Source organism: Phyllopteryx taeniolatus, chromosome 11, assembly GCF_024500385.1.
Source record: "Phyllopteryx taeniolatus isolate TA_2022b chromosome 11, UOR_Ptae_1.2, whole genome shotgun sequence".
Lineage (NCBI taxonomy): Eukaryota > Metazoa > Chordata > Actinopteri > Syngnathiformes > Syngnathidae > Phyllopteryx > Phyllopteryx taeniolatus.
The window spans coordinates 16,433,448-16,458,741 of record NC_084512.1 but is presented as its reverse complement, the minus strand read 5'-3'; the positions used below and the strand labels follow the sequence as shown (position 1 = coordinate 16,458,741).

Sequence of the window (25,294 nt, the reverse complement as noted above, 5' to 3'; positions counted from 1 at the left end):
TCTGCGTATGTTAATAAATCATGTCATCGTGTGAGCTCCAATCTGCAAAAACCACGCCCCCATTTCCCGACAAAAGGACATTGAAAGTCAGAGATTGTAAAAAAAAGTCATGCCAGATGTCTTCAAAATAATTATAATATTTCTGAATTTTTATCCTATTTTTAAAGTTGGTAAAGCTTGCTACAACACAGAAGCTGACAGCATATAATAATCATGTTAAGCATTTTGAATTAATTCTGAAGTTATATTAAAGATTGTGGTACAAAACATTATACAACAAACAAATTGAGAGCCAAGAATGAGCAAACATTGCATGCGTTGTTAAAATACTTCGTAAGGAATAAATAAAGCACAGCAAATAGGCCTTTGGAGTTGATAAAGTTCATGAAATTTGTGTTGCAAGCAAAAGAAAATATATGAGACGTATGCCAATTGGAGTGCCTTACAATGCAACCACGCCAGCGGCGATGCGTGTGTAAATCCATCAATTTACATCTCAGAAAAATATATAAATCAGATAATAGTGATAAGAAACAATCCTGAAGCCATTGAAAAACCTCTGCAGCGGGCAGGGCACATACTGTACACTTGAACAGAACGAAAATAAAAGTGACGAGAAGTGTCCTTTAGACAGTTATTTAAGATATTAGTGAACTCATTAGCAAATTCATCTTAATTATAAGTTATTATTATTGTTTGTATAAATGAATGTAGTTCCATTACGTGATGGTAATGTGTTGTTTTGGGGGGGGGGGTTTCGGACGGTGAGCCTGCATTATTTGTGTGTGTACGAGGAGGTTCGAAATTTCACTGCCATGTTACACTGAAGGGATGGTGTTCTTGGGGTGATGAGATGTGTTGGATGCGTGCAAGACAGCATTTTCCTATGGCCAAAAAGTTCAATTTTAGTCTGTGCTGAGTTGCTGACGAGATCACCGTCCTCCATACATTTTTGGAGTCTGCCACATGCCTTTTTGCAAACGCAAAATGTGTCTTCACGTGTCCAAGAGGCAAGGACCACCTGTGCAGGCGTTACTTTGCTTGTTACTCAAAATAGCGATATTTTGGAGTTGGCAGCATCACTGGAGTCAATTCATTTCACCAAAGCCAACAAACCATCTTCAGCCGCGGCTTTCCCGCAGGACAGAGCCTCCATAAAACACATGTAGCCTATTTATGACAACTGAAGTGGTAACTTAGGTGGAGTGAGTTGGGCATTATTGTCCAAAGACCGCCTACAGGACAGTGAGGAAGTACATTTTCAAATGCTGAAAATCAAATAACCAGCATTGGCGCAATGCATTCTGGGAAATATTTGATAATCTGCTCAGCATCATTACTCTCTATTTAAGATGCATTGGAGGATAGATACACTCAAAGGATGATATGGATTGACATACCTGTATGCTCACTTCACATTTCAACACTTTATGGAGTGATTTTTAAAGCCCATGTCACATAAATGTTTGTAAGACACATGGGAAGTGTTTTTAAATTATTAGAAACAATTAGCATATGACTTCATGAAATAATAAGATGAACTGACCTTAGCGGCTATATCAACCTGAGTCAAGGATTTTTCCAATCTATTCGCTGATACATCTTTAAACTGTAGAGAGAGAAAAAAGACAGTGACATGTTAGGCAGTAAAAGGGGGCAGCAAGAGTTGTATCACAGCTTGCGCGAAACAGATGTTTTCTATTTTTTCTGTTGTCATTTTTTGGCCCAGTGGCAGATTTTGGCATGTGCAAGATGTGCAACGACACAGGACGGCATCATGTTGCAAACTCCCAAGCCGCCATGCAGCATGTTTGAAACGAAAGTGATATTCAAATACCTAAAGAAATACTAAAAAAAAAATATATATATTACTACAGTATAAGTACAGTATGTTTTTGTTTTTACTTACTTGTTGGTCGTCCAGTTGAATTTCATCTAGACTTTTCTTCACTTCTTGGCAATTGCAAAGTTCATTATCCAGGGTACTACCCATACTGGTCTTAAGATTCGTCAACTTGGTCGCCACATCTCCCATTTTAACATTCAGCTTTTTCTGAAGCGACGTTAGCTTTTTCAGAGCTGCCCATGCAAATGATAAGTAAACAGATAAGCAACGGTGTCCGCACAGTTTGGAGCAAAACACCTAAAACACACATTCTGAGGCCTTTTTTTTTTTGTGAACGATCAGCCTCAACACATTTCACTCTTATGCAGCCAGTAGTCGCTCAAATGATCAACGAGATGTGTAAAAACCTATTTCGTAGAATGGCATTCACTAGCAATAAAGGCACATTGTGTGTTAGAATATGCTCAACACAAAGTCAAACAAGACTGCAAGCGAGAAATTTTCAACCATCTCTATCCACCTAGCTAACTGCCCACTTGACCAAAAGTACAAAAACAACATATTCACCAATTGATCTAAACAAAAAACTATTGACCTATACAAAAACTACCTACCTACACAAAAACTACTTACCCACTTACATAAGAAAAAAATTCTGCCTACCTAAACAAAAAACTACCTACGCACCCATCAATCCAACTACCAACCTACATAAACTACCTATCCTAGATGCTTACCTAAACAAAAACTACCAACTTACCCATGTAAACACCTACCTACCTACTCACCTATCCACATACAGGTGCCTACCTACCGAAACAAAAACTACCAACCTACCTACCTACACCAAAAATATCCTCCTGCTTGCCTAAAAAAAACAAAAACAAAACTACGTAACCACCACCTAGAACTATTTACCTACCAATTACCTATCAACCTAAACATTAAGTACCTACCTAACTACCAACCTATAACAACTACCTACATATACATACCTACCTACCCACGCAAAAACTTTCAGATGTTATGTCTAATAATCTGAAACAGTTGTACACATGGCGCCTGTCTCTGCTTGTCCTAATGTTATGAGAGTGATGCAATAAGCGTTTCACACGCTCATCAGGAACAGGACACAGTGTGCAAATGTTTCATACCAGCTGTCAGCATTTGAGGCGCATTCATGTCGTCTCCAAAGATCTCGTTACTCAATATTTCACCACTTCCTGAAATGAGAAATATTTGGCAAAATGTCATTACACAAGGTAACAAACATGAATACATCTAAATTGACTCTTCGGTTCGTTACCTTGTATGCTTGTTTTTACAGTATCCACAATCAAAAGGCCCTGGTTCACTACATGATCGACTTGCTGTAAACAGGAATATAATTCATAATCCATTACATGGTGTTGGGATACATCTTTTGGAAACATAGGACATCATAGTAATATTTGGCAACAAGTGAAAATAAACTTTCTTACGATATGATTTATTGACCCTGGGGTTGGGGCTATTCTTGCAAGCAGGTACAACACGGTGATCTGAATGAGTTCAATCAAGTCGGAGTACCCCTTGAGCTAAGGGCGTGGAATGTAGGACTGCACGATATTATGATGTGGAAAAATACAGGTTTAATATACTTGTACTCGTGACGTGAAAACCAGGTCACATTTTCTTATTCCCTCTATTCGGACAGTTAGTTTTTATAATAGCTTTTGTAGAAAGGAAACTATGCTCAGTAGAGCACAAAGGTATACTGCGTTATTAAGCAGTTTAGATTTCAAGGTATAATCTTTTTTTTTCATGCCCAGTTATACTGTATAGTCATTAGCACATTCGTAACAATTTCTTTTTACCACAATATTAATATTTGTGTATTTGAGTTGTGTACAGCAAGATTTATCCTTCCACAAAGGATAGCCCTCCCCACTTACCCCAAATTCTGAAGATCAAAACAGTATATATATATATTTATTTTTTATTTTTTTTTATTTATTTATTTTTTGTTTTTTTTCACCAGACGCCCTTAAATCTTTCACTCTTTGTTATATTGCAGTCATTTATTAAAATCAATTAAGTTCATTTTTTTCCTCATTAATGTGCACACAGCACCCCATATTGACAGGGAAAAAAATTTAATTGTTGAAATTTTTGCCGTTTTATTAAAAAAGAACAACTGAAATATAACACAGCTATAAGTATTCAGACCCTTTGCTGTGACACTCATATTTAACTTGCGTGCTGTCCATTTCTTCTGATCATCCTTAAGATGGTTCTACACCTTCATTGGAGTCCAGCGATGTTTGATTATACTGATTGGACTTGATTAGGAAACCCACACACCTATCTATATAAGATCTTACAGTGCACAGTACATCCATGTCAGAGCAAATGAGAATCATAAGGTGAAAGGAACTGCCTGAAGAGCTCAGAGAATGAATTGTGGCAAGGCAAAGATCTGGCCATAGTTACAAAAAAATTTATGGTGCACTTAAGGTTCCTAAGGGCACAGTGGCCTCCATAATCCTTAAATGGAAGACGTTTGGGACGACCAGAACCCATCCTAGAGCAAGCCTTCTGGCCGGCCAAGCTAAGCAATCGGGGGAGAAGAGCCTTGGTGAGAGAGGTAAAGAAGAACCCAAAGATCACTGTGGCTGAGCTCCAGAGATGCAGTCGAGAGATGGGAGAAAGTTCTAGAAAGTCAACCATCGCTGCAGCCTTCCACCAGTCGGGGCTTTGTGGCAGAGTGGCCCGACGGAAGCCTCTCCTCAGTGCAAGACACATGAAAGCCCGCATGGAGTTTACTAAAAAAAAAAAAACACCTGAAGGAATCCAAGATGGTGAGAAATAAGATTATCTGGTCTGATTAGACCAAAATAGAAATTGTTGGCCTTAATTTTATGTGGCATGTGTGGAGAAAACCAGGCACTGCTCATCACCTGTCCAATACAGTCCCCACAGTGAAGCATGGTAGTGGCAGCATCATGCTGTGGGGGTGTTTTTCAGCTGCAGGGACAGGATGACTGGTTGCAATCGAAGGAAAGATGAATGCGGCCAAGTACAAGGATATCCTGGACGAAAACCTTCTCCAGAGTGCTCAGGACCTCAGACTGGGCCGAAGGTTCACCTTCCAACAAGACAATGACCCGAAGCACACAGCTAAAATAACGAAGGAGTGGCTTCAGAACAACTCCGAGACTGTTCTTGAATGGCCCAGCCAGAGCCCTGACTTATACCCAAGTGAGCACCTCTGTGGCGACCTGAAAATTGCTGTCCACCAATGTTCACCATCCAACCTGACAGAACTGGAGAGGATCTGCAAGGAGGAATGGCAGAGGATCCCCAAATCCTCTGGTGTGAAAAACATGTTGCATCATTCCTAAAAAGACTCATGGCTGGATTAGCTCAAAAGGGTGCTTCTACTAAATACTGAGCAAAGGGTCTGAATACTTATGGCTGTGTGATAGTTCAGTTATTCTTTTTTCATAAATCTGCAAAACTTTCAACAATTCAGTTTTTTTTCTGTCAATATGGGGTGTTGTGTGTACATTAATGTGGAAAAAAATGAATTTAAATAGTTTTAGTAAATGGCTGCAATATAAAAAAGAGTGAAAAATGTAAGGGGGTCTGTATACTTTCTGTACTTGCTATTCCTTAATAGTGTGGCGCTCGCATGTTAGGATGGGAGTTTAGCCTAGCAGCTAGCGCATTTGGCTCTCACTTGGTGATAGCGATTGTGGTCCAGATTTGAACCCAGTGTTGGCAGAACACCCCTGTTGCATTGTCTCATTTTTAAGTTCTTAATGCACACAATTGTTTTAGCCCCTCCCACTATGAGGTAACGTCATATTCGTCTGTGGTGATGTGCAGTTGATTGATAGACTAGATTGACAATGAGGGAAGAGTGTTGTGTGTTAGGAGCCGTGGGACATCTGTGAGTAGGTGTGTGAGTATCTGGGTGTGAGCTGTGGCTGACAGCAGCTTCTGCACGTGTTCATTGTATTTCCTCGTATGTGTTTTACTGTTCTAGTGTTCTATGAATACCTGAAAATTGCACAGGCAACTAATGCTCCTTTTCCACATGCAAGGGAATTATAAATTGAATCGCAATATAACGAGGCAAAACTGTCTTCCCAAAATGCATTTGAAAAAAGGCCTCCGTCCCCTAATACACAAAGTGTATAATACCGGAGACAGTGTCGTGACAAAGGTGTTGATGTTGTCAAAGGTTTTGTCAAGTTGAGTTCGGCTGTGGTCCAGGCTCTCTTTGAATGCTGTGTTACTTCTGAACATGCAAATGTTCCCAGCTCTGCAAACACAAAACCCAACGTATTGCTCACGTTACACACAATGAGCCACCGTGCTGCCATTTAAAAAGACTTACAAGAGGATGAGCGTAGTGACGACGGTGCTCCAGTACAAGGTTCTCCTGTGCAACTGAATGGTGGGCGTCTGCTTCTGGTATATTTCTCCCCCACAGTTGCCACAGCAGCGGCAGCAGGCCAACACAGAGCCCACTAAGGGCATCAGAAGGACGTAGAGGATGCCTATGACTGCGCACAACACGAAGCCCACCTCGTAGGACAACACCTGATCGCGCACAAATTTGTATGTCTGTTGTAACAATGCTTCTTATCAATAACATTTTATACAGGTAGGTTGGTAGCCTAGCTACTTTTGAGAGCTTTATGGTAGCTAGGTAAGCAGGCAGGCATCAATATTTTGTTTAGATAGGTACATTTCTTAAAATATAATAAATAAATAAATAAATAGAGTTCCAAAAAAACTTGTTTACTATCTATGCTTTCGTGTAAAATGTTTTCTCTCAGTAGAGCCCAGAAATGCAAAAGCAAAATGTTTCCTGCTATGTGATCAGTGGAGGGCCCTCGTGGGAAACAAAAAAGACATCCATAAACACTTTTTCTTTGTGGACATTCACACAAGATTAAAGACTCGGGTTACCACCTGGAGGAACAGCACGAGGAAAGCAGGTCAAGGTTTTTCCTATGTTTTGTTATTTAAAAATAAACCTTTACTCACTTCTTTAATAAAAGCGTCGTCTGTTAACGCCTCAGACAGTATTGCTGTCTTGATCAGATCTAGAACAAGCAGAGGGGATTGTGAAAACTTTTTTTTTTTTTTTTAAATCACAGTTCAATGCACAAGTTATTCCAGACTAGGAATCGCAGCGTTTCAAAAAGGGATGAGTACAAGTGTAGCGTATATTGGTTTGGATAAAAACTTAATTAATTTTGAAAGGGGGGTCGGCAACTAAAGTGATTGATGTCTGCTGAACAATGCCTGTGGACATTAAAATGACATTGAAACCCGACGCTTATAACAAACAGAACAAACCTTCAGGAATATTTAAATGTATACCATGATGCCTGTGTAATTGCGTTTTTACAGGTTGCCTCCCGGATTTGCTCCTTCTGAATGTCCCATTGTATTTGATAACCTGTAAAACCGATTGTGCCAAGAACATTAGTTTAGAGCCTGTGCCAGAATTATAACAATCGTTTGTTATTATGTTTCTTTCATAAGCGTGGGAGAGTACAAAGTTGGGAGTATTTTAGATGAATATATGATTTTTAAACCCCTTTTTACGGGCCAAAACTGTCGACGAAATTCAAGCCAATGGGTGTGGTCTTCTCCACTTCCCGTCGCTTAGACACACCCCCTGGGTATTTAACCCTTCGACTTCCGCCTTCTCCCTCGTTTTCTTCATGCTGAAAGTTACCCAAGCACGGCTCCGCCATGCTGCCTCCCCTCCCCTTCCCTTCCCCTTTTCTTTGTTCGAAAGCGAAGTTTGGCCAACGCGAGCCTGTGATGGCGACTTGGCTTCTCGGCCTACTTATTCACCGCCAGGCAATCAGAGAATCTGCTACGAAGAGTACAAGGTACGCTTGCAGCCAAGCATGAGCTCTCTGAGTTGCCAGCGGACCCATAAAAAGTCAGGAAGAGAAAAAGTCGCATTACCCCACCGGACGTGTGAAGAACAACTTCTTTGCCCTTTTTTTGTTTTTACTTTTTGTGCATCTTCTTCAACTAAACCAGCCTCCTTTCTTCCTGAGATGCTCGGAGACAGACCACTCCCAGATTCCAACTGATCTACGGTTGTGAGCAGAGGATAGCAATCATTGCCAGAATGTATAAAATTAGTGCCTACTAATCTTGGGGTAAAATACCAACTTCAAACAAGTTCCAATTTTGTACTAGCTCAACACGCTGTAACCTATTCAGGCTCATTTTTAGTCCAGCAACACACGATGTTCTATTTTTCTTTACGTATCCCTATTTTCCTTTCTATTACCATTATTATTATTTTCTTTTCATAGTCAAGCCCCTCTGCATTGTTTTCCCTGTAGCTTCCCTTTTAGATGTAATTAAATTTTCCATAAAATTGCACTTCCTGTTGTGTTTTGTGTGTGTTACAGTTTAATAGTGAAACCATTATAATCGAGAACTCTTTTTTAATTCGTGTAGCAACCTTCCAGAGTACACAGATTAATCGAGGTTTATGTCACTTTTTCTAAAATTTACATATATAAAGAGACATGGTGCCCCTTTTCAAAACTAAGAGAGTAATTATAGCCTTCGACATACATCGAACTAAACCGGAAGTAGACGCAGGCATCTTAACTCCCGACTTTCCTTATCCAATTTACTTAAGCTTTTATCCGAAACCAATATACACTACAGACAGATGGCTGAACTTGTGATATGAGCATGAAATGAGTTGATGCGTGTTGAGCGATGATAAAATTGGAAATCTTTGTGATCGTAAATTTAATCCTAAATTATTATGCACTAATTTGTACTTGGTAAGCAGCAAGGTGTGCTCACGTTCCGATGCCTTGACAGGATGCCGACAGGTTGATTTAAAAAAAAAAAAAAAAAAAAAAGGGAAATGAAAAAAATTGCAGGGGACCAAAGCACAAGAAGATTGTTTGCCACGCCCTCAGAGGGGAAATTGTGCACGAAAATTCTTCCTGCCTGGACCAACTCACTGGCGACTCAACTCTTACGCTCTGAGAAGCGTGGTTGAGGAGTCCTGCAGAGGAGGCTCTTTTTGGCCTGGCGAGTGTTGAAGCGGCTGAGAAGGTTTTGCCAGGCTGAGCCTGTGAGGCTCGCCCACCCTCGTGGCGTGGGGGGAAGGAGAGGAGGGGCCTTTAGAAGGAAACCAAGCGAGGGAGTTTATCTGTGGGCTAAAACCCAGTGTATCTAAAATAAAAATACTTCCCAGCTTTTGCATTGTCTCACACTTAATGGTTAACATATACAACGATTGTTTCACCCTTTGTTTGGTGGAGCAGGTACAGGTACAAAAAAAGCATTAGCTTAACCGTACCCATTACTTGCCAATGTACGCCACACAAGTTACAGAATGATGTCATCAACAGGAAACAATAACAAACATGAGTGTAGTTGAAGCCACATTAAATGAGCAACTTAGAGCAGACTTGACATGCCAAATAGCCACCTAAATATAAACAAGCGCACCTTTTTCAGTACACTTCTTTAAAGACTCTTAACTGATAGATAGATAGATAGATAGATAGATAGATAGATAGATAGATAGATAGATAGATAGATAGATAGATAGATAGATAGATAGATAGATAGATAGATAGCAGACTGTAGCAAGCCTGCCGATTGTGTGTGTGTTCATGAAGGCAAGTGTGTGTGTGTTTGTGTGCACGCGCATATTGTACAATGAACCTTAGTATTGTCCTCTTTAGAAACACTTGGAAGTGGTGACTGTATTTCCAGTTTAAGTATGCCAATCCCTCATCAGAGTCGTCACCGTCCATTGTGTTAGCGCCGCTGGCTACTTGGGCACACGTGAGTTGACTATGTGCGGAAAACGTGCAACACGTCACGTGACGTCATTGCCCCAGACAGCTCCGTTTATAAATAGTTCGCCTTTTTTCGATATTGTAGTTAGTCATTGTGTGCATTTTAGTTATGGATATTTAAGAATATAGTGTGTTTTGTCTGTTTTATTAGTCATTACCAAAACAAAGGCGGTGGCACGGTGATCGACTGGTTAGAGCATCTGCCTCACGGTTCTGAGGTTCTCCAGCATGCCCGCGACCTTTGTGAGGATAAGCGGCTCAGCAAATGGATGGATGGATAAAACAAAGGCTGAAAATTGCTCTTCACTTATGACATGCACCGTGACTGATTTAAGTATCCTGGTTATTGACATGCCTCATGTTCCCAAGCACTGTAGTTTGTTAATAATAAATATCTGTTGTCTGACGATCAATAGAATAGAAGGCAAAAGCATGTTAAGCTCTGGTTCTCGTGAATAAAAAAGTAACTATTGGCATCAAAGTAACTGACTACTGAGATAGTGTGTGTATATGTATATATATATATATATATATATATATATATATACACACACACACACACACACACACTACTGATATCTATATGATATCTGACTCTAATATAAAAAGTAACGTGTTAGATTACTTGTGACGTCACTGGATCACATTTTGGGAGTAACGTGTTACCGGCATCACTGATCACCACTAATATTTTCATTCGAATGTCATATCTTGTTTTGTTTCCTGTGTGGAATTTTCCTTTGTGTTGCAGTCCCTGAATGCTGGTAGGTAGGCAGAGTCTCCCCCAATGTAGCTGCTAGTGATTTGTCATTAGCAGTGTATTTAAGCATGGGAGACGCAGGAGGAAAAAGCAGAGAAATTGTACATTGCTTGTTGCCATTACCTTGCCAGCTTTGTTACATTCTCGTGCATTCCAACTTTCGTTCTGTCCTGCCAAGAGCTATTTTTGCCTGCTGTTTTTCTAGTAAGTACTACTGTGTTTTTCTTTTCTTGTTCCTCTTCCTTGCGTAAGTTAGTTTGTTCTCCTAGTTAATTTTAGTGTTTTCCTCCTGTGGCTTCCTGTCCACCGTCCGTCTTTAAGTACCTGTCCGCTAGATGGTTTTTGTGTTGAACTTCTGTCACGTCACTATCTATTAGTAGTCGTTTTTTTCACGTCAGCGTGCTCCCTTTGTTGAATAAAGTCTGTAATCCTGCATCTTCTGATGTGATGCATACACTATTTATGCTGTGAATATTTGCTTTGTGACTACTTAAAAAAATGTTGTTCTCTGATATGAAAGTGTTTATGGAGTCATCTGAGAAGGAACAAAAACACCACAATCAAAAACTGCCCCTGTCGGACCTAAAACCAACAAAGGAGCACATTAAGGTGAAATATTAACTTGGGGGAAAAAAATTGAGAATTCCAGGCAACCTACTTATTAACCTTATCCACTGCACAGGTCAAATTCATTCAAATCAAATTCATTCAATGTCCATCCTTTGCCCTGATATGGAAATGGTTGTTGTTCAGTACTGAAAGTCTGAATAGATTGCATTGAATTGAATTATTATTGAATTCTATTTCAAACATGTAGAGTGATGTAAAAAAATGTTTTAAAAAACACAGGCAAGATTAAAATAAAAATCTTATTACACTCGTACCCCGATCTCTACTTCCTTATGATCCTTTATTACTTTGTAGGAACATTAATACAGTACTCTTAGTATAAAACTGGGAAGATTTTATCCACAACCGTATTCCTTTATACATCCATTTTGGATATTAATGAAAATGAGGAAAAAAAACAACTCCAACTAAATTAACAAATAACCATCGCAAAAAGAAAAAAAACCTATGCTTATAGACATAGTTTGAGGTGAAGCTGGACTTTGACATTACAATTTTCAATTTATCAGCCAAGGAACCACAACGAAATGATGGAAGTTGCATTAACATAATTCTTGTAATAATTCAATGTGATGCCGTAGCGTACCATGTTGCGCATTGTTAGAAAAAAGCAGGGAAAGTGTGTTGCACCCTTTGACTGGCAGTGTGGGTGTTGAAATCTTCCCGGCGGGAAAAAGTGTTGGTATCGAAAGCTTTCACCAGGAAAAGTGGCTTGCTAAGTAGGAAAGTAGAAAGGATGTTACATAGGTAGGTAGCTAGGTAGGTAGTTAGGTAGGTAGGGACACTGAGGGTCACAACAGCCACTTTACCAGCATTGGGGTTTTGTCATCTAATTTATATATGTCTTATTTGCCTTGGTTCTCTGAGCTTTGATATTTGCACATTCAATTATTACGTTTTATACTGTTTATACCATAGTTTTATTTAGCTTTTTATATTGATGTTATTATGTCTTTTGTAGCACCGCAGGCCCTTGAGTACCGTAATTTCAATCCTTTTGTATGTGTTAGGCATATTGAAAAATTGACAATAAAAGCACCATGAAAAAAATGTCAGTTGCACATGATTAATACATGGTAAACTGACAATTTTCCCATGTTTTCCTCAAAAATAATATTCTGTATGTTACTTTAACACATTTTATGTGTCATTCACACTAGGGTCGCAGGCATGCTGACGCCTATGGAGGGATGGATGGATATTCAAAATAAGTATTCAAAGGACTTTTTTTCAGGGTACTTTGATCACATTTAAGTCATGTGCAACCAATGTACAAGTTGGAATTAAGTAAACTCGAGGACTTTTTTTCTCAAAGTAGGTAGGTAGGTAATAATTGTTGAAAATACCCCAAATCATTTGTTGTTTGCTGAACTGAGTTCTCGGCTAAGTTTTGTGCAACTTTACAAGTATATTTTCCCCCAAAATTGTGATCAAATTTCTAATTGTTTAACTTGTTTAAGGCTCCTATAAAGCAATACTAACCTTTAGGAAAGGGGTTGGGCTGGATCATACCGAGGAAGCCATTAACCGTTGCAGCCATGAAGCCGGTGGTATGGTCAGACAAGTCGTAGAACACAAACTGGGGCATGTCCGTTGGGTTATATGGTCGGCATTCTAACTCGGCTGTGCAAGTCCCCAGAAGCCATAGTCCTACTGCGGCCCTCAACACTGCAGCCATGCCTTGCCACATGCTCCTGGCCCTAGCGCCAATACATGAAGTCTTGCTGATTGGTCAAGGGCGCTTACATCAGGGGTTCCTAGATGGGCAGTGTCTCACCTGCAACCAGCATCACACAGGGTAAATCTATGCATGAGTAAAAAAAAAAAAACAGGCAGTCGGGCTTGTCTAAAAAAGCTAATTGTGTAATGCTCATTTCTTATTAGTGCCACTAGAAAGTATGGACTTTTAAACAGTACTGGCGGATAACAGGAAATATACATGATGCCAGGTATGGTTCTGTGTTCCTAGTGTAAACACAATGAAATGCTGTGTACACCTAAAACACCAGCACGCCTCTACAATTACAAACTGGTTTCATTCCAGCTAGACACAGCAAAGCATTTAGATGCTTAATCTCAAATCAAATATGAACGATTACATTTAAATATCCATCCATCCATTTTCTACACACTTATCCTGACTTTGGGTCACAGATGGGCTGGAGCCTATCCCAGCTGACTTCGGACGAGAGCCAGGGTTCACTCTGGACTGGTCGCCAAGCCACTCACAGACACATTTCAATAAATTAGAATAGTGTCAAAGCTTAATGTTTCTTCAATTGAAAAAGTGAAAGTCATATTATATAGATGCACAACACTCAATCAAATATTTCATATATTTAAACGTATAATTTTGATCTCCAGAAACTACATTATGCAACAATGAAGAAACAATCAACAATGATAATCATTTTTACTGTAGTTTTTTAGGCAGGAATTTGCTTAATGAATCTATATAATGTGTGAGTACTGAAATAAATTGACTTTTCTACCATACTCTAATTTGTTGAGATGTACCTATTAGTAGTTTTACATCAGGATCACTAATTAAAATGAAATTTATCTCCTTAATATCCATCCTGATATGGACTACAGGCCAGACATATATAATAATTGTCAAACTTGTCAAACGTTTGGAGGATTTTGGTGGCATTTTCCACGTTTTGGATGACTTTGTGTCAAATCCTGTACAGTACATTTTACTTAATAGAGGAACAAATGAACACTCCTACTATGTGCAGTTACAGGAAACCCTGGAATCAGAGAAGTGAATAGAAATCACTGCGTTGATTAATAAATTCAATGTAATGTAAATGAAGCAGTGCAAAAGACACAAAAAATAGAACAGAGACTCACCTTCCACAGCTCAGTAATCTCCTGATATGCGACACTTCTGCGATACTGTATGGTCTGCCGGTTGTCAAGTTGACTGGGCGGGCGCTCCCCCAAAGAGCAGCGCTGCCACTGGGAGGAAGGTGAAGGAAAGATGAGTGAAGTCATAGAGAATGGTGTGAAGGAAGTAAATACACACATTGTTTTCCAACATACTCCCCCGCAGTGCCCTGGGGCAGCTTAGCCTTTCAGTCCACTAGTTTAATGCTCACGTTAAAAAGTGTCTATGTTGGCTAAAAAAATGTCTATGTTGTGGTGCTGTAACCCTATAAGCAATGGATTGAATACAACGGGGCAGCAACGCATGTAGACAGATCGTATAACCAGGGGTGCACATAAGTGGTGCGGATTTGCAACGAAAAAAACCAAAATAACTTCAGTGAACATACTGAACGAATCACTTCATGAATTAATTCCTTTCTTTGTTTAGTTGAGCTCAGGTGCGAGCCTTTGTGGCGAAGAAAGTCCCCCCACACAGTGCCACTCGTGAGGCGGCGACGGCAACCGAGTATGCGCATTAGCTGCTGACTAGGTGGCGGGCTCCGTATCTCAAAATGTTTTTACATAAAACTGGACCGTGGTGCAAAAAAGGCTGGGGACCGCTGTCCTAGAGAACCGCTCCAAATCAGCTATATCATGCAGTCCAGTGCTGCAAGTCAGGTGTGGTGCTAGCTTAATTCGCGCCCTGTGCGAGGCCCCTCCAAGGCTGTTCTCCCCGTGCCTGCATGGGTTTTCTCCGGGTATTCCGGTTTCCTACCACATGCCAAAAACATGCATGGTAGGTTATTTGAAGACTCTAAATTGCCCGTAGGTGTGAAAAGTGAGTGTGAATGGTTGTTTGTTTATATGTGCCCTGCGATTGGCTGGGGACCAGTTCAGGGTGTACCTCACCTCTCGCCCAGAGTCCGCTGGGAGAGGCTCCAGCACGACCCTAATGAGGATAAGCTGTTTGGAAAATGAATGAATATGCATAAATGATTGAATTAAATGACGCATGAATCATTTGACATAAAGATAAGCTTACTTTTTATTTTATTAAACAATGATAATGTTCTTACACGTAATCCAATTTTAAAATGAGCATAGATTATGATTTTTTATTTTTTTTTAAACTCTCATACACATGTATTGCAAATTCCTTTTTTATTCAACATTAAATAATAATAATAATAATAAATGATATAAGTCACTATAAGAATTGACAGTTATCTAAACTGATTGTCATTAAAGGAAGATTGAAACTGCGGTTCTAGTGAGATTTTGTCTGTTCCCAGTATCCATGAAAACCTTCTACACTCGGCGAGTCGTTTGGTAAAACCCGAAAATACCCGAACTCAACATTTAAGACATCCCGCTGTGAAGTTGTAGTTGAGGAGGGAAATGCACAGATTTGCCGTTTGTTTCGTCAATGCTGTGTCATTTGTCATACTCACATCTGCTGCGCCACCTCTTGAGAAGCCATACTGACGTGTAATATCTGAGTATGTTTATCGACTGATATTGTTTACGTAGCTACTAGCCAAGCAATAGCAAAATCGTCCTCCAAAGACGTCCTATCTATGCAGACGCTAATGGAATAAATCAGTGAATATGACAAAGAACGCGTCTCTTCTCGCATTGTTTGTTCCGTGTTTGTGATAATAACGTGTTGCTTTGTTATCTACTTAAAACTACCTTCGTGTGTTGTTTTGTTTTCTTGACCGACGCGGACAGTGACATTTCTTTTTACTCCTAGGAGGGCTTTCAAGGTAGCAAGACAATGACAAACAAGGGGTCATCAGGTCACGACGATGTTTAAATATAATAATAATGATATACTATAGTGTTACCAGCATACTGACCAACTAACATAAAAAAAAAAAGTTAGTAGTCGATCTACGTATTCATCCAAATGTTTTTTATAAATCCTCACTCGGGTCGCGGGCCTGCTAGAGCCCATCCCAGCTAACTCTAGGCGAGAGGCGGGGCACACCCTGAACTGGTCGCCAGCCAATCGCAGGGCACATATAAACAAACAACCATTCATACTCACATTCACACTTACGGGCAATTTAGAGTCGTCAATTAACCTACCACGCATGTTTTGGGGATGTGCGAGGAAACCGGAGTACCTGGAGAAAACCCACGCAGGGACAGGGAGAACATTCAAACTCCACACAGGCGAGGCCGGGTTTGAACCCGGTTCCTCAGAACTGTTAGGCAGAGGCTTTGCTTCACATTTACACTATGCTTATATGAAAAGAAACCTACCTGGGGGAAAAAAAAACTAAACTAGAATAGGACAAATAAAAATTACATGTACCTAAAAAACAGTTCTAAAAGGTTAAATGCGCCTGTTTTGTACAACCCCAATTCCAATGAAGTTGGGACGTTGTGTTAAACATAAATAAAAACAAAATACAATAATTTGCAAATCACGTTCAACCTATATTTAAATGAATACAATACAAAGACAATATATTCAATGTTCAAACTGATAAACTTGACTGTTTTTAGCAAATAATCATTAACTTAGAATTTTATGGCTGCAACACGTTCCAAAAAAGCTGGGACAGGGTCATGTTTACCACTGTGTTGCCTCACCTTTTATTTTAACAACATTCAATAAACGTTTGGGAACTGAGGACACTAATTGTTGAAGCTTTGTAGGTGGAATTATTTCCCATTCTTGCTTGATGTACAGCTTCAGCTGTTCAACAGTCCGGGGTCTCCGTTGTCGTATTTTACGATTCATAATGCGCCACACATTTTCAATGGGAGACAGGTCTGGACTGCAGGCAGGCCAGTCTAATACCCGCACTCATTTACTACGAAGCCACGCTGTTGTAACACGTGCAGAATGTGGTTTGGTTTTGTCTTGCTGAAATAAGCAGGGTCGTCCATGAAAAAGACATTGCTTGGATGGCAGCATATGTTTCTCCAAAACCTGTATGTACCTTTCAGCATTAATGGTGCCTTCACAGATGTGTAAGTTCCCCATGCCATTGGTACTAACACAGCCCCATACCATCGCAGATGCTGGCTTTTGAACTTTGCGTCCATAACAGTCCAGATAGTTCTTTTCCTCTTTGGCCCGGAGGACACGACGTCCACAATTTCCAAAAACAATTTCAAATAAGGACTCGTCGGACCGCAGAATACTTTTCCACTTTGCATCAGTCCAGCTTAGATGAGCTCAGGCCCAGAGAAGCCGGCGGCGTTTCTGGGTGTTGTTGATAAATGGCTTTTGCTTTGCATAGTAGAGTTTCAAGTTGCACTTACGGATGTAGCGCCGAACTGTATTTACTGACATTGGTTTTCTGAAGTGTTCCTGAGCCCATGTGGTGATATCCTTTACACATTGATGTCGGTTTTTGATGCAGTGCCGCCTTAGGGATCGAAGGTCACAGGCATTCAATGTTGGTTTTCGGCCTTGCCGCTTACATGCAGTGATTTCTCCAGATTCTCTGAACCTTTAGATGATATTATGGACCGTAGATGATGAAATCCCTAAATTCCTTGCAATTGTACATTGAGGAACATTGTCCTTAAACTCTTCCGACTATTTTCTCACGCACTTGTTCACAAAGAGGTGAACCTCGCCCCATCTTGTGAATAACTGAGCAATTCAGGGAAGCTCCTTTTATACCCAATCATGGCATCCACCTGTTCCCAATTAGCCTGTTCACCTGTGGGATGTTCAAAACAGGTGTTTGATGAGCATTCCTCAACTTTCTCAGTCTTTTTGCCACCTGTCCCAGCTTTTTTGGAACATGTTGCAGCCATAAAATTCCAAGTTAATGATTATTTGCTAAAAACAATAAGGTTTATCAGTTTGAACATTAAATATCTTGTCTTTGTAGTGTATTCAATTAAATATAGGTTGAACATGATTTGCAAATCATTGCATTCTGTTTGTTTAACACAAAGTCCCAACTTAATTGGAATTGGGGTTGTATTTAAATGTTAAATACAACTGAACTGTACTTAACAAATGTACTGGATTTTTAAAAAAGACAGAAGAAAAAGACCCAGTAACATGCAGTTTAAACATTCAATTCAGTGGTTCCTCACATACCACACTTTTGAGAATGTCAATAACCTACACTAAGAATAATTACAGTAAATATTTGTATGAAAAACTTCACATACATAAATATAAAACAAAGTATGGCAGAAAATGGTCGAATGCCATACTTAGGGCCCGCCGTAAACAGAGGACCCCCTTGTAGAGTGATGCAGTACCCCTTGATTTGATCATAAGTAATAAGAGTAACCACAATACTAGACACAGGTGCCACATTATCCCACTGTTCATGATGACAAAATCCCACTACTAAAATGGATGTAATTTTTAAACATTTGTGAACATGAAGAGTAAATAAAGACTCATAAAATGAAGTTGTCCGATTCTTTAATTTAAACATCTGATACATGATTCAGATGGACTGAAAACCTACAACAGCAAATAAAAGTTTTTTTTTATTTTTTTTATTGTGTAAATAATGAGACTGGATTAACTTGGGCGCGTCATGACAAAAAAAAGATCTCTCTGAGCATTTACTGACCAAGATGCCCTTAAAAAAAAACTCCACTGGTTATTCATGAGCACTGTACAGGTGGATTGGACTGTCTACGACATTTTAGTACATAGAAAAATAAATACAGTTTGCTAAAATGAAGCCAGAATTATTGGATCTGTGATTGTAGCATTCAAAAAAAATCACATTGGAAAACTTAGGCTTTTTATCTCTTTACATTAGAATGAGATTTTTATAGTTCTAGGAGAGGGATACACAGAATAACGTTTACTGAAAGGACTAGCTAAAAATATACAAGCACAGACACAAACATGAGAAGTAAAGCCAACAAAATGATTCTTCATTAAATCCAAACAGCGCAGTGGAGTTGATATCTAGAGATTCTTTACATGGAGCTCCTTGGTCTGCAGCTTTCTTTAATTGAGATTAAAAACAGTTCTGGGAAACTTAATACAAAAGTTTTTTTTTCTTTCATCTTCCTTATTTTACAATGGTGTCAAAATGTGTTAAAATATTCGAGTAGCAAATTTTAGACATTTTCTGTTCTCTGTTACAAGAGAGCAGCCCCCAGGTAGAGTTGAAGATGACAAGACAATGCACACATAGCAGGCCTTGATGTCATACTGCGGGGTTGGAGAACCTTTTGCCTGTCGGGGACCCGAAAATGTCCACCAAATGAAAGAATATGTTACAACCATCAAAAAAAAAAATGTTCATCATTATGAGCATTTTTTCATAAAGTGTTTTTGTTAAATCCTCCAAGGTTGTGCTGGTATTTGTTTTTTTAGAAATGCATCCCATTGGCCAAAGGATCCCCACCCCTACCATCCACAATGTTGGCAAAGCATTCAAATCACTGGCCTTCGATTGATTGACAGTGTGACATGAGATGGAGGATTCTATATCAACTCACATTACTACCATCACAAGAAGAAGGGTCTAACAGCAAATATTTATACATGAGGGTTCAGATGGTTTACACTTCTTACATCAGCAAAAATGAGGGAGAGAAAAAAAATAACAGTTAAGAAAGATAGATGGAAGTTAATTGTGAAAACAGTGCAAAGAATATTTCTGGGGTATTTTTTGTTTACATAAAAAAAAAATACAAAAAAAAGATAAAAAAATGAAAACACACTTGTGTCGAATCTGGTCCAGACATGCTGCGTACCACCTTGCTGCTGTACCCAAATGTTGCATGTTATATGAAAGCGTGTGCATGTGAGTGAGTTTGTGTCTGTGTGTGTGTGCGCGTGCGTGCGTGCGTGTGTGTGTGTGTGTGTGTGTGTGTGTGTGTGCGTGCGTGTGTGTGTGTGCGTGTTAGAGATTGCGTAGTGGTTCTCAACTCCGGTCCTCAAGCTCCGGCACTGTACAGGTTTTTGTTCCAACCAGGTCCTACAAAAACAAATAATTGAGTTTTATGAAGCGGATGAGGAATTTTGATACTTAAAAGAATGCACACACTTTTTCTGCAGCCTGCAACACAAACAAACAAAAAAAAAATTGACATTTCTTTTTCCTGTGACATGAGCACAACAGAAGCAGCGAAGGGGGCCGCTGTCGAGGAGGACACGCCCCAGAGACCCGAGGTTGGAACAAGAACCCACGGAACACGGCGGTCATGACGAGCGCTCGGGACTACGGGGCGACTGTGGCTGAAACGCCACAGTGGGCGCACACACACTAAACACACGCGGCCGCCACCGGGTGCACCTGAGCAGACGAGGGCTGGGCTTGAGCACCACTGAGCATGTGCAATGTGAAGCAGCATGTGACTGTCTGCAGTAGTCCAGGGGTGGGCAAACTTCATACTCAAGGGCCACGTTTGAGTTTCAACACAGGACATGGGCCAGGTCGTTTATAGACGTTTAAATAAAAAAAAAATAAAAAAAAAGAAAAAAAGTTGTGTATTTAAAATCATTGATTTTAATAAAATAGTTAATTTTAAAATACTGTTTGATTATTGTATTTAAATTAAAAATGCTAAATTCTTTATTCAGCTAATATTCATGTAGCTTATTTGAATAAAATAGTAATTCAAGCTAATTTTAAAATGTAAATTAATAAAGCTCCATTAACCATTTCATAAAATACTTTTTTTTTTTTTTAAATGGTTTGTTTTACTAATATTTGTATTTTATGTAAAAAGATTATTATAATAATAAAATATTGTTATTGTTTATAGTGGTGCTAAAACTAACGATTATTTTAATAGCTCATTTGTCGATTATGGTTTCAATTAATCAGATAAAACAAAAATATTTTTTTTATTTCCATCCCTTTATTCAAAAGTAGGACATCTTTTCAAATTAACGGTGCAAAAAAAATGCAAACATAATTACTTATGATTCAGTTACTGGGTTTGTCCATAAAATGTCAAAAAAATGGGCAAAAATGTTGTCATTGTTGTCCAAAGTAAAAGCGGACGTTTGCAAAAGTCTTATTTTGATTAAACACAAAGATAATCACTCTGCTTCAATGAAAGACTACAGAAATCTGAGAATATTTACTTTTGAGAGCCTGAAACTCCAAGGATTGACAAATTTAAGTTGTCTCCAAACGATTAATCGATTACCAAAATAGTTGATTAATTGGTGCACGTCTACTTTATAATAAATTTAATTATCTTAACCAATCATTTAATAAAATAAACTTGTTTATTAGACTAATATTTTGTAAGTTATGTAAAATGTATTTTATTAATTAATATTTTATGATTTATAATTGATTAACTATCAGTCACATCACGGGTGGGGTAAGTACCACTACTTTCGCCTAACGTCGGTGCAGACAGGGTGGGTTGAGTTCCCACTCAGTGACGGTGTGAATGTGAGTGTCAATGGTTGTCCATCTCTATATGTGCTCTGCGACTGACTGCGGGCGACCAGTCCTGGGTGTAGTGCGAATTTTGCCACAAGTCAGCTGGGATAGGATCCGGTTAATCTGTGACCCTCAAGAAAGGATAAGTGGCATAGAATGGATGAATGGATAATTACATTTATTTTTATTAAATTAAATAAATAGATGGTTTATTTTACAAACAGTTTTGTTTTTATTATTTACCAAAAAATAGAACATTTTTAATGAGATAAATTAATTACAAAAATAAATGCATTTTACTTTTTGGGGGTAAAAAATGGTTATATTCTTGCTTGGCGGGCCGGATTAAAGGCTGCAAAGGGCCAGATGTGGCCCAAGCCATACTTTGCCCACCCTGGGCTCGTCCACGAAAGAACACCCCTCCCTCTTCAGTCACGCAGCTGTCATCTTTGAATGAACAAAACAACTGCCTTCCCTGCAAACTCCTGTCTCAAATAAGAGCCTGTTGGGGGGACTACTGGGAGTTGTCATTCTTGCTCTCCTGACTGGAGGGGGGCTTGCTGTTCCAGGGTGAGTGTGACCCCAACGCTGGTGAGCTGCTGAAACTGTCCTCATCCTCCAGGCCGTTGGCCCCGTCCACCTGGGTGTTCTCCAGTCGGGTGATCAGACGCTCGTCCTCGTCACCAAACTCCCCTCCCATCAGGGTGGGTTCTCCCACCATCATCACGTCCTAAAGGGGACAGTAAGGGCCGGCACATATTATCCCCTTTATACAGGGGGGACGGTGGACGGAACAACACGTTCTATCACGTGTTATGTTTCTGGCCAAAGTGCACACTGTGTGTAAAAGCCCTAAATGGGGGGCATTAAGTACATCCATCCATCCATTTTCTATACCACTTGTCCTTCTGGAGTCTGGAGCCTATCCCAGCTGACTTTGAACATATAGACAACCATTCACAATCACATTCACACCTATGGACAATTTGGTCTTTGTGCATGTTTTTGACATGTGTGAGGAAGCCGCAGTACCCGTAGAAAACCCGCGCAAGCACAGGAGAGAACATGCAAACTCCATGCAGGAAGGCCGCAGCTGAGATTTGAACCCTAAACCTCAGAACTGTGAGAAAGATGAAGCAACCATGAAGTCAGCAAGGGAATTTTCAAAGTCCTGACAGGTAGGATGGCAACTACGTGAAAGCAAAGCCGGCAAGGCCCTTGATGCCTGCCCTGTTGTGTTGTCACAGTCAGACAATAGTGATGCAGACCTTTCTTTCTGTCATCTTGAGAAGTGTACCACCTTGCTTTCTCCGGCATCAACCTCGCAAGGATCCTCGCCTGACTGTGGAACCTCTTCTAGAATCTTCCATCACGCTGCTGTTTGCTGTCAAGCCAGCCAGCTTTCTGCTGGTGTTCAATACGAATGGCACTCTTTACCTACTCAACATTTTACCCTTATATTGAAATGTCTTTTACGCCCTCCTCAACGCTACTTTATTTTTGTTTCCTCTTTGTTGGTTCTACCAAGATTAGTCGACTAGTCACGATTACGTCGATGATCAAAATTTACAAAATATATTTAATAATGGACTCTTTTTTTTGCTTTGATATTGTAATAATCTTCCCATTAAGGCAACACGTACATTGAAAACAAATCTGAACTTGTTCATTTCTCAACCGTCTTTTATGAGGTTTACTTTTTTGTCAACATCAAAGCCCATGCTATTAATACAGACTCTTACCGATGAAAGGTAATTCTGTCGTTGTAATTGTACATCACTGTGCATGTTTTTTTTCCATAATTTGTAAGGGCACTAAACATTTCCCGCTCGAAATGTTAAAGGCCATAGTATTGCCTTATTTTTAATTTCCAATATCATAAAGGATAAGCGGTGTAGAAAATGGATGGATGGATATATAAATGTCAGCAATGCTGGTTCAAAGTGCAAAGTTTATTAAAAGTTTATAAAAAATACTCGTTTGTGGCAGCCCTAATTATTAATACAAGTAATAATGTGTGAATATTGCTGATAGGACACGGGCCAGGTCCAAGTCAATACCATATAAATAAATCACTGATGGTCGCTCATTAGTCGAGCAGATTTGTCATCACAACATACTTGAAAATTTATGCGGCTGGAACCCGCATTCAAAACCGGTTGTTGTGCCTTAGCTCTAGCAGTATTGAAATCCACAGTCTCCACTTTGCTGACATGGTCCGTTTCCTTGCCGCCCTCAGTGTCCTCTTGAATAAAATGCCTTTCCCTAATCTGGCCAACGGCTACATGCTGCAAAGTGAGTATAAGAGACTCCCCCTTTTCCTCCCTTTATTGTTTTTGGCGATGCGTTTAATGTGCCTTGGTTTTTCACAGCTTCCCACTGTACTATTTTGACCACCCCTAACCAACGAAGCTAGAGGAGGCAGTACTCTGCAGTGGGAAAAAAAAAATCAGCATTTAGGAAAATGGGGTAAATTCCACCTCGGGTCTCAACCAACCAAGTAACACGATGTGTGGCTCATGTGCACTGACAAGCTTAGTCTGACGAGAAGTCAGACCAAGGCAAAATGGCAAAAACAAAAAAACTAAACAAAAACAAACAAACAAAAAAACATGACAATGACTGGGACCGCTCATCGTTCCCTCCCCCTGCCCTCCGCACAACACAAAGCCCACCTCCAGATGCGCTCTATGCTTCCATCTTCGTCGCAACCTTCAGGGGACCTTTGCTGCTCCACCTAAAGGTGAAGTAGATGCTATGCTAACTGGTACCTGGTTGGAGAGGGAGAAGCTGTTGGCTGGACTCTTCTTTTTGCTGTTGCTGTTGTTATTGCCGCCCCCGCCGGAGCTCACCGTGCTGCCGCCAGACACCTTCCTTTTCCGCCGCTTGTTGGGCGCTTGTCTAGCCGGCTCGGCTACAAGTGCACATGGAGGGGAGACCATGAACTTAAAGAGTTCTACTACGCTTTTGGACAAAGTTAAAAAGTGGAGTTTTTTTGTTGCGTTTTGTTTTTTTACCTGGTGGTGCTACCATCCTCTGCCACTTTTGGAAGAGGCAAGTCTTCAGGCAGTCTCGGGGGCTCAAACTGTAGGTCTTATGTCTTGACATCAGTTCTTGCATGGGCTCCAATATCACACATAGCTTAAGAGGATAACATTTTAGGATTTCATTAATAACAAAACAGACTGATTGTTACATGTGCTGCTGAGCCCATTACAGCGGAACCTCCAAAGTCGAACACAATCTGTTCAGTGACACCGGTTAACTTCCAACAATCTCCCCCATTGGGAAAACTGTCAAGTGAATTCATTTGTTCCAGGCTAAAATGTCAGCATCATAGAACCTTATTAACTGTACTCTATGGTAAAATTAAAACTTAGCACTCTATGGTGCAAACGAACACATAACATTTATGACATAAATATTGAATATACTTAACTGTACTATACATTAATATACTTTTGACTTTTGACGATATGGATTTTCTAAGGCTGATGCTGATTCCGGATAGTTGGCAGAAAAAAGTTTGTAAACTGATTAATTGGCCATTTAACCCTCTGGTGCATAGCGGTGTGGCACTACTGTGGTGCTTTGCACCAGAGGGTTAATTTAAGAAACATAGAATGAATAAAATAACTTATTCTTGGGTACCTTATTGCTTTACAACAACATAGATATGACTTGGAGACCGATATGACTGTTTTACAATACTTTGTCCTTTAATATTTGTTTAACTTTACAAAAGTGGGGAGTTTTCAAGTACAAAAACATGCAAAAAAAAACATTAACTGATGAATCGTTAGACTTGGGCCATAGATGAACGCAGTATATAAGCAGCATAATGAGTGATGTTACTGGCAAAACATTATTCATGCATGATCCCCTTTAATATCAAATTTCTTTTCCTCCATTATTTTCTTTGCCATGAAGTGATGACGTCAAAATAAAAAACAGAGACTGCTCTCTC

At 39.7% G+C, this 25,294-nt stretch overlaps 2 protein-coding genes across 9 annotated transcripts in view; both read right to left on the bottom strand.

Moving 5' to 3' along the window:
* Window positions 1-14,105, bottom strand: part of prom2 (prominin 2) — a 30,483-nt gene extending 16,378 nt beyond the window's left edge. For 3 of the 5 annotated variants that reach the window (XM_061791227.1, XM_061791230.1, XM_061791229.1), the window contains exons 1-9: window positions 13,952-14,105; window positions 12,578-12,872; window positions 6,887-6,945; window positions 6,231-6,436; window positions 6,035-6,155; window positions 3,153-3,216; window positions 3,001-3,069; window positions 1,910-2,079; window positions 1,547-1,609 (exon numbers count right to left, since the gene is read on the bottom strand). In XM_061791227.1, the coding sequence (XP_061647211.1) occupies window positions 1,547-1,609; window positions 1,910-2,079; window positions 3,001-3,069; window positions 3,153-3,216; window positions 6,035-6,155; window positions 6,231-6,436; window positions 6,887-6,945; window positions 12,578-12,785 (960 nt within the window). In that variant the 5' untranslated portion in view covers window positions 12,786-12,872; window positions 13,952-14,105. Of the gene's footprint in view, window positions 1-1,546; window positions 1,610-1,909; window positions 2,080-3,000; window positions 3,070-3,152; window positions 3,217-6,034; window positions 6,156-6,230; window positions 6,437-6,886; window positions 6,946-12,577; window positions 12,873-13,827; window positions 13,849-13,951 lie in introns of all 5 variants that reach the window. The other 2 variants (XM_061791226.1, XM_061791225.1) reach the window with 2 other exon arrangements.
* A 4,258-nt stretch (window positions 14,106-18,363) lies between these two features.
* The window catches only part of ldb1a (LIM domain binding 1a), a 37,504-nt gene continuing 30,573 nt past the window's right edge, over window positions 18,364-25,294 (bottom strand). For 3 of the 4 annotated variants that reach the window (XM_061789521.1, XM_061789520.1, XM_061789525.1), the window contains 3 exons: window positions 24,345-24,468; window positions 24,099-24,241; window positions 19,909-22,057 (listed from right to left, as the gene is read on the bottom strand). In XM_061789521.1, coding sequence (XP_061645505.1) covers window positions 21,842-22,057; window positions 24,099-24,241; window positions 24,345-24,468 — 483 coding nt within the window. In that variant the 3' untranslated portion in view covers window positions 19,909-21,841. The other variant, XM_061789526.1, reaches the window with a different exon arrangement.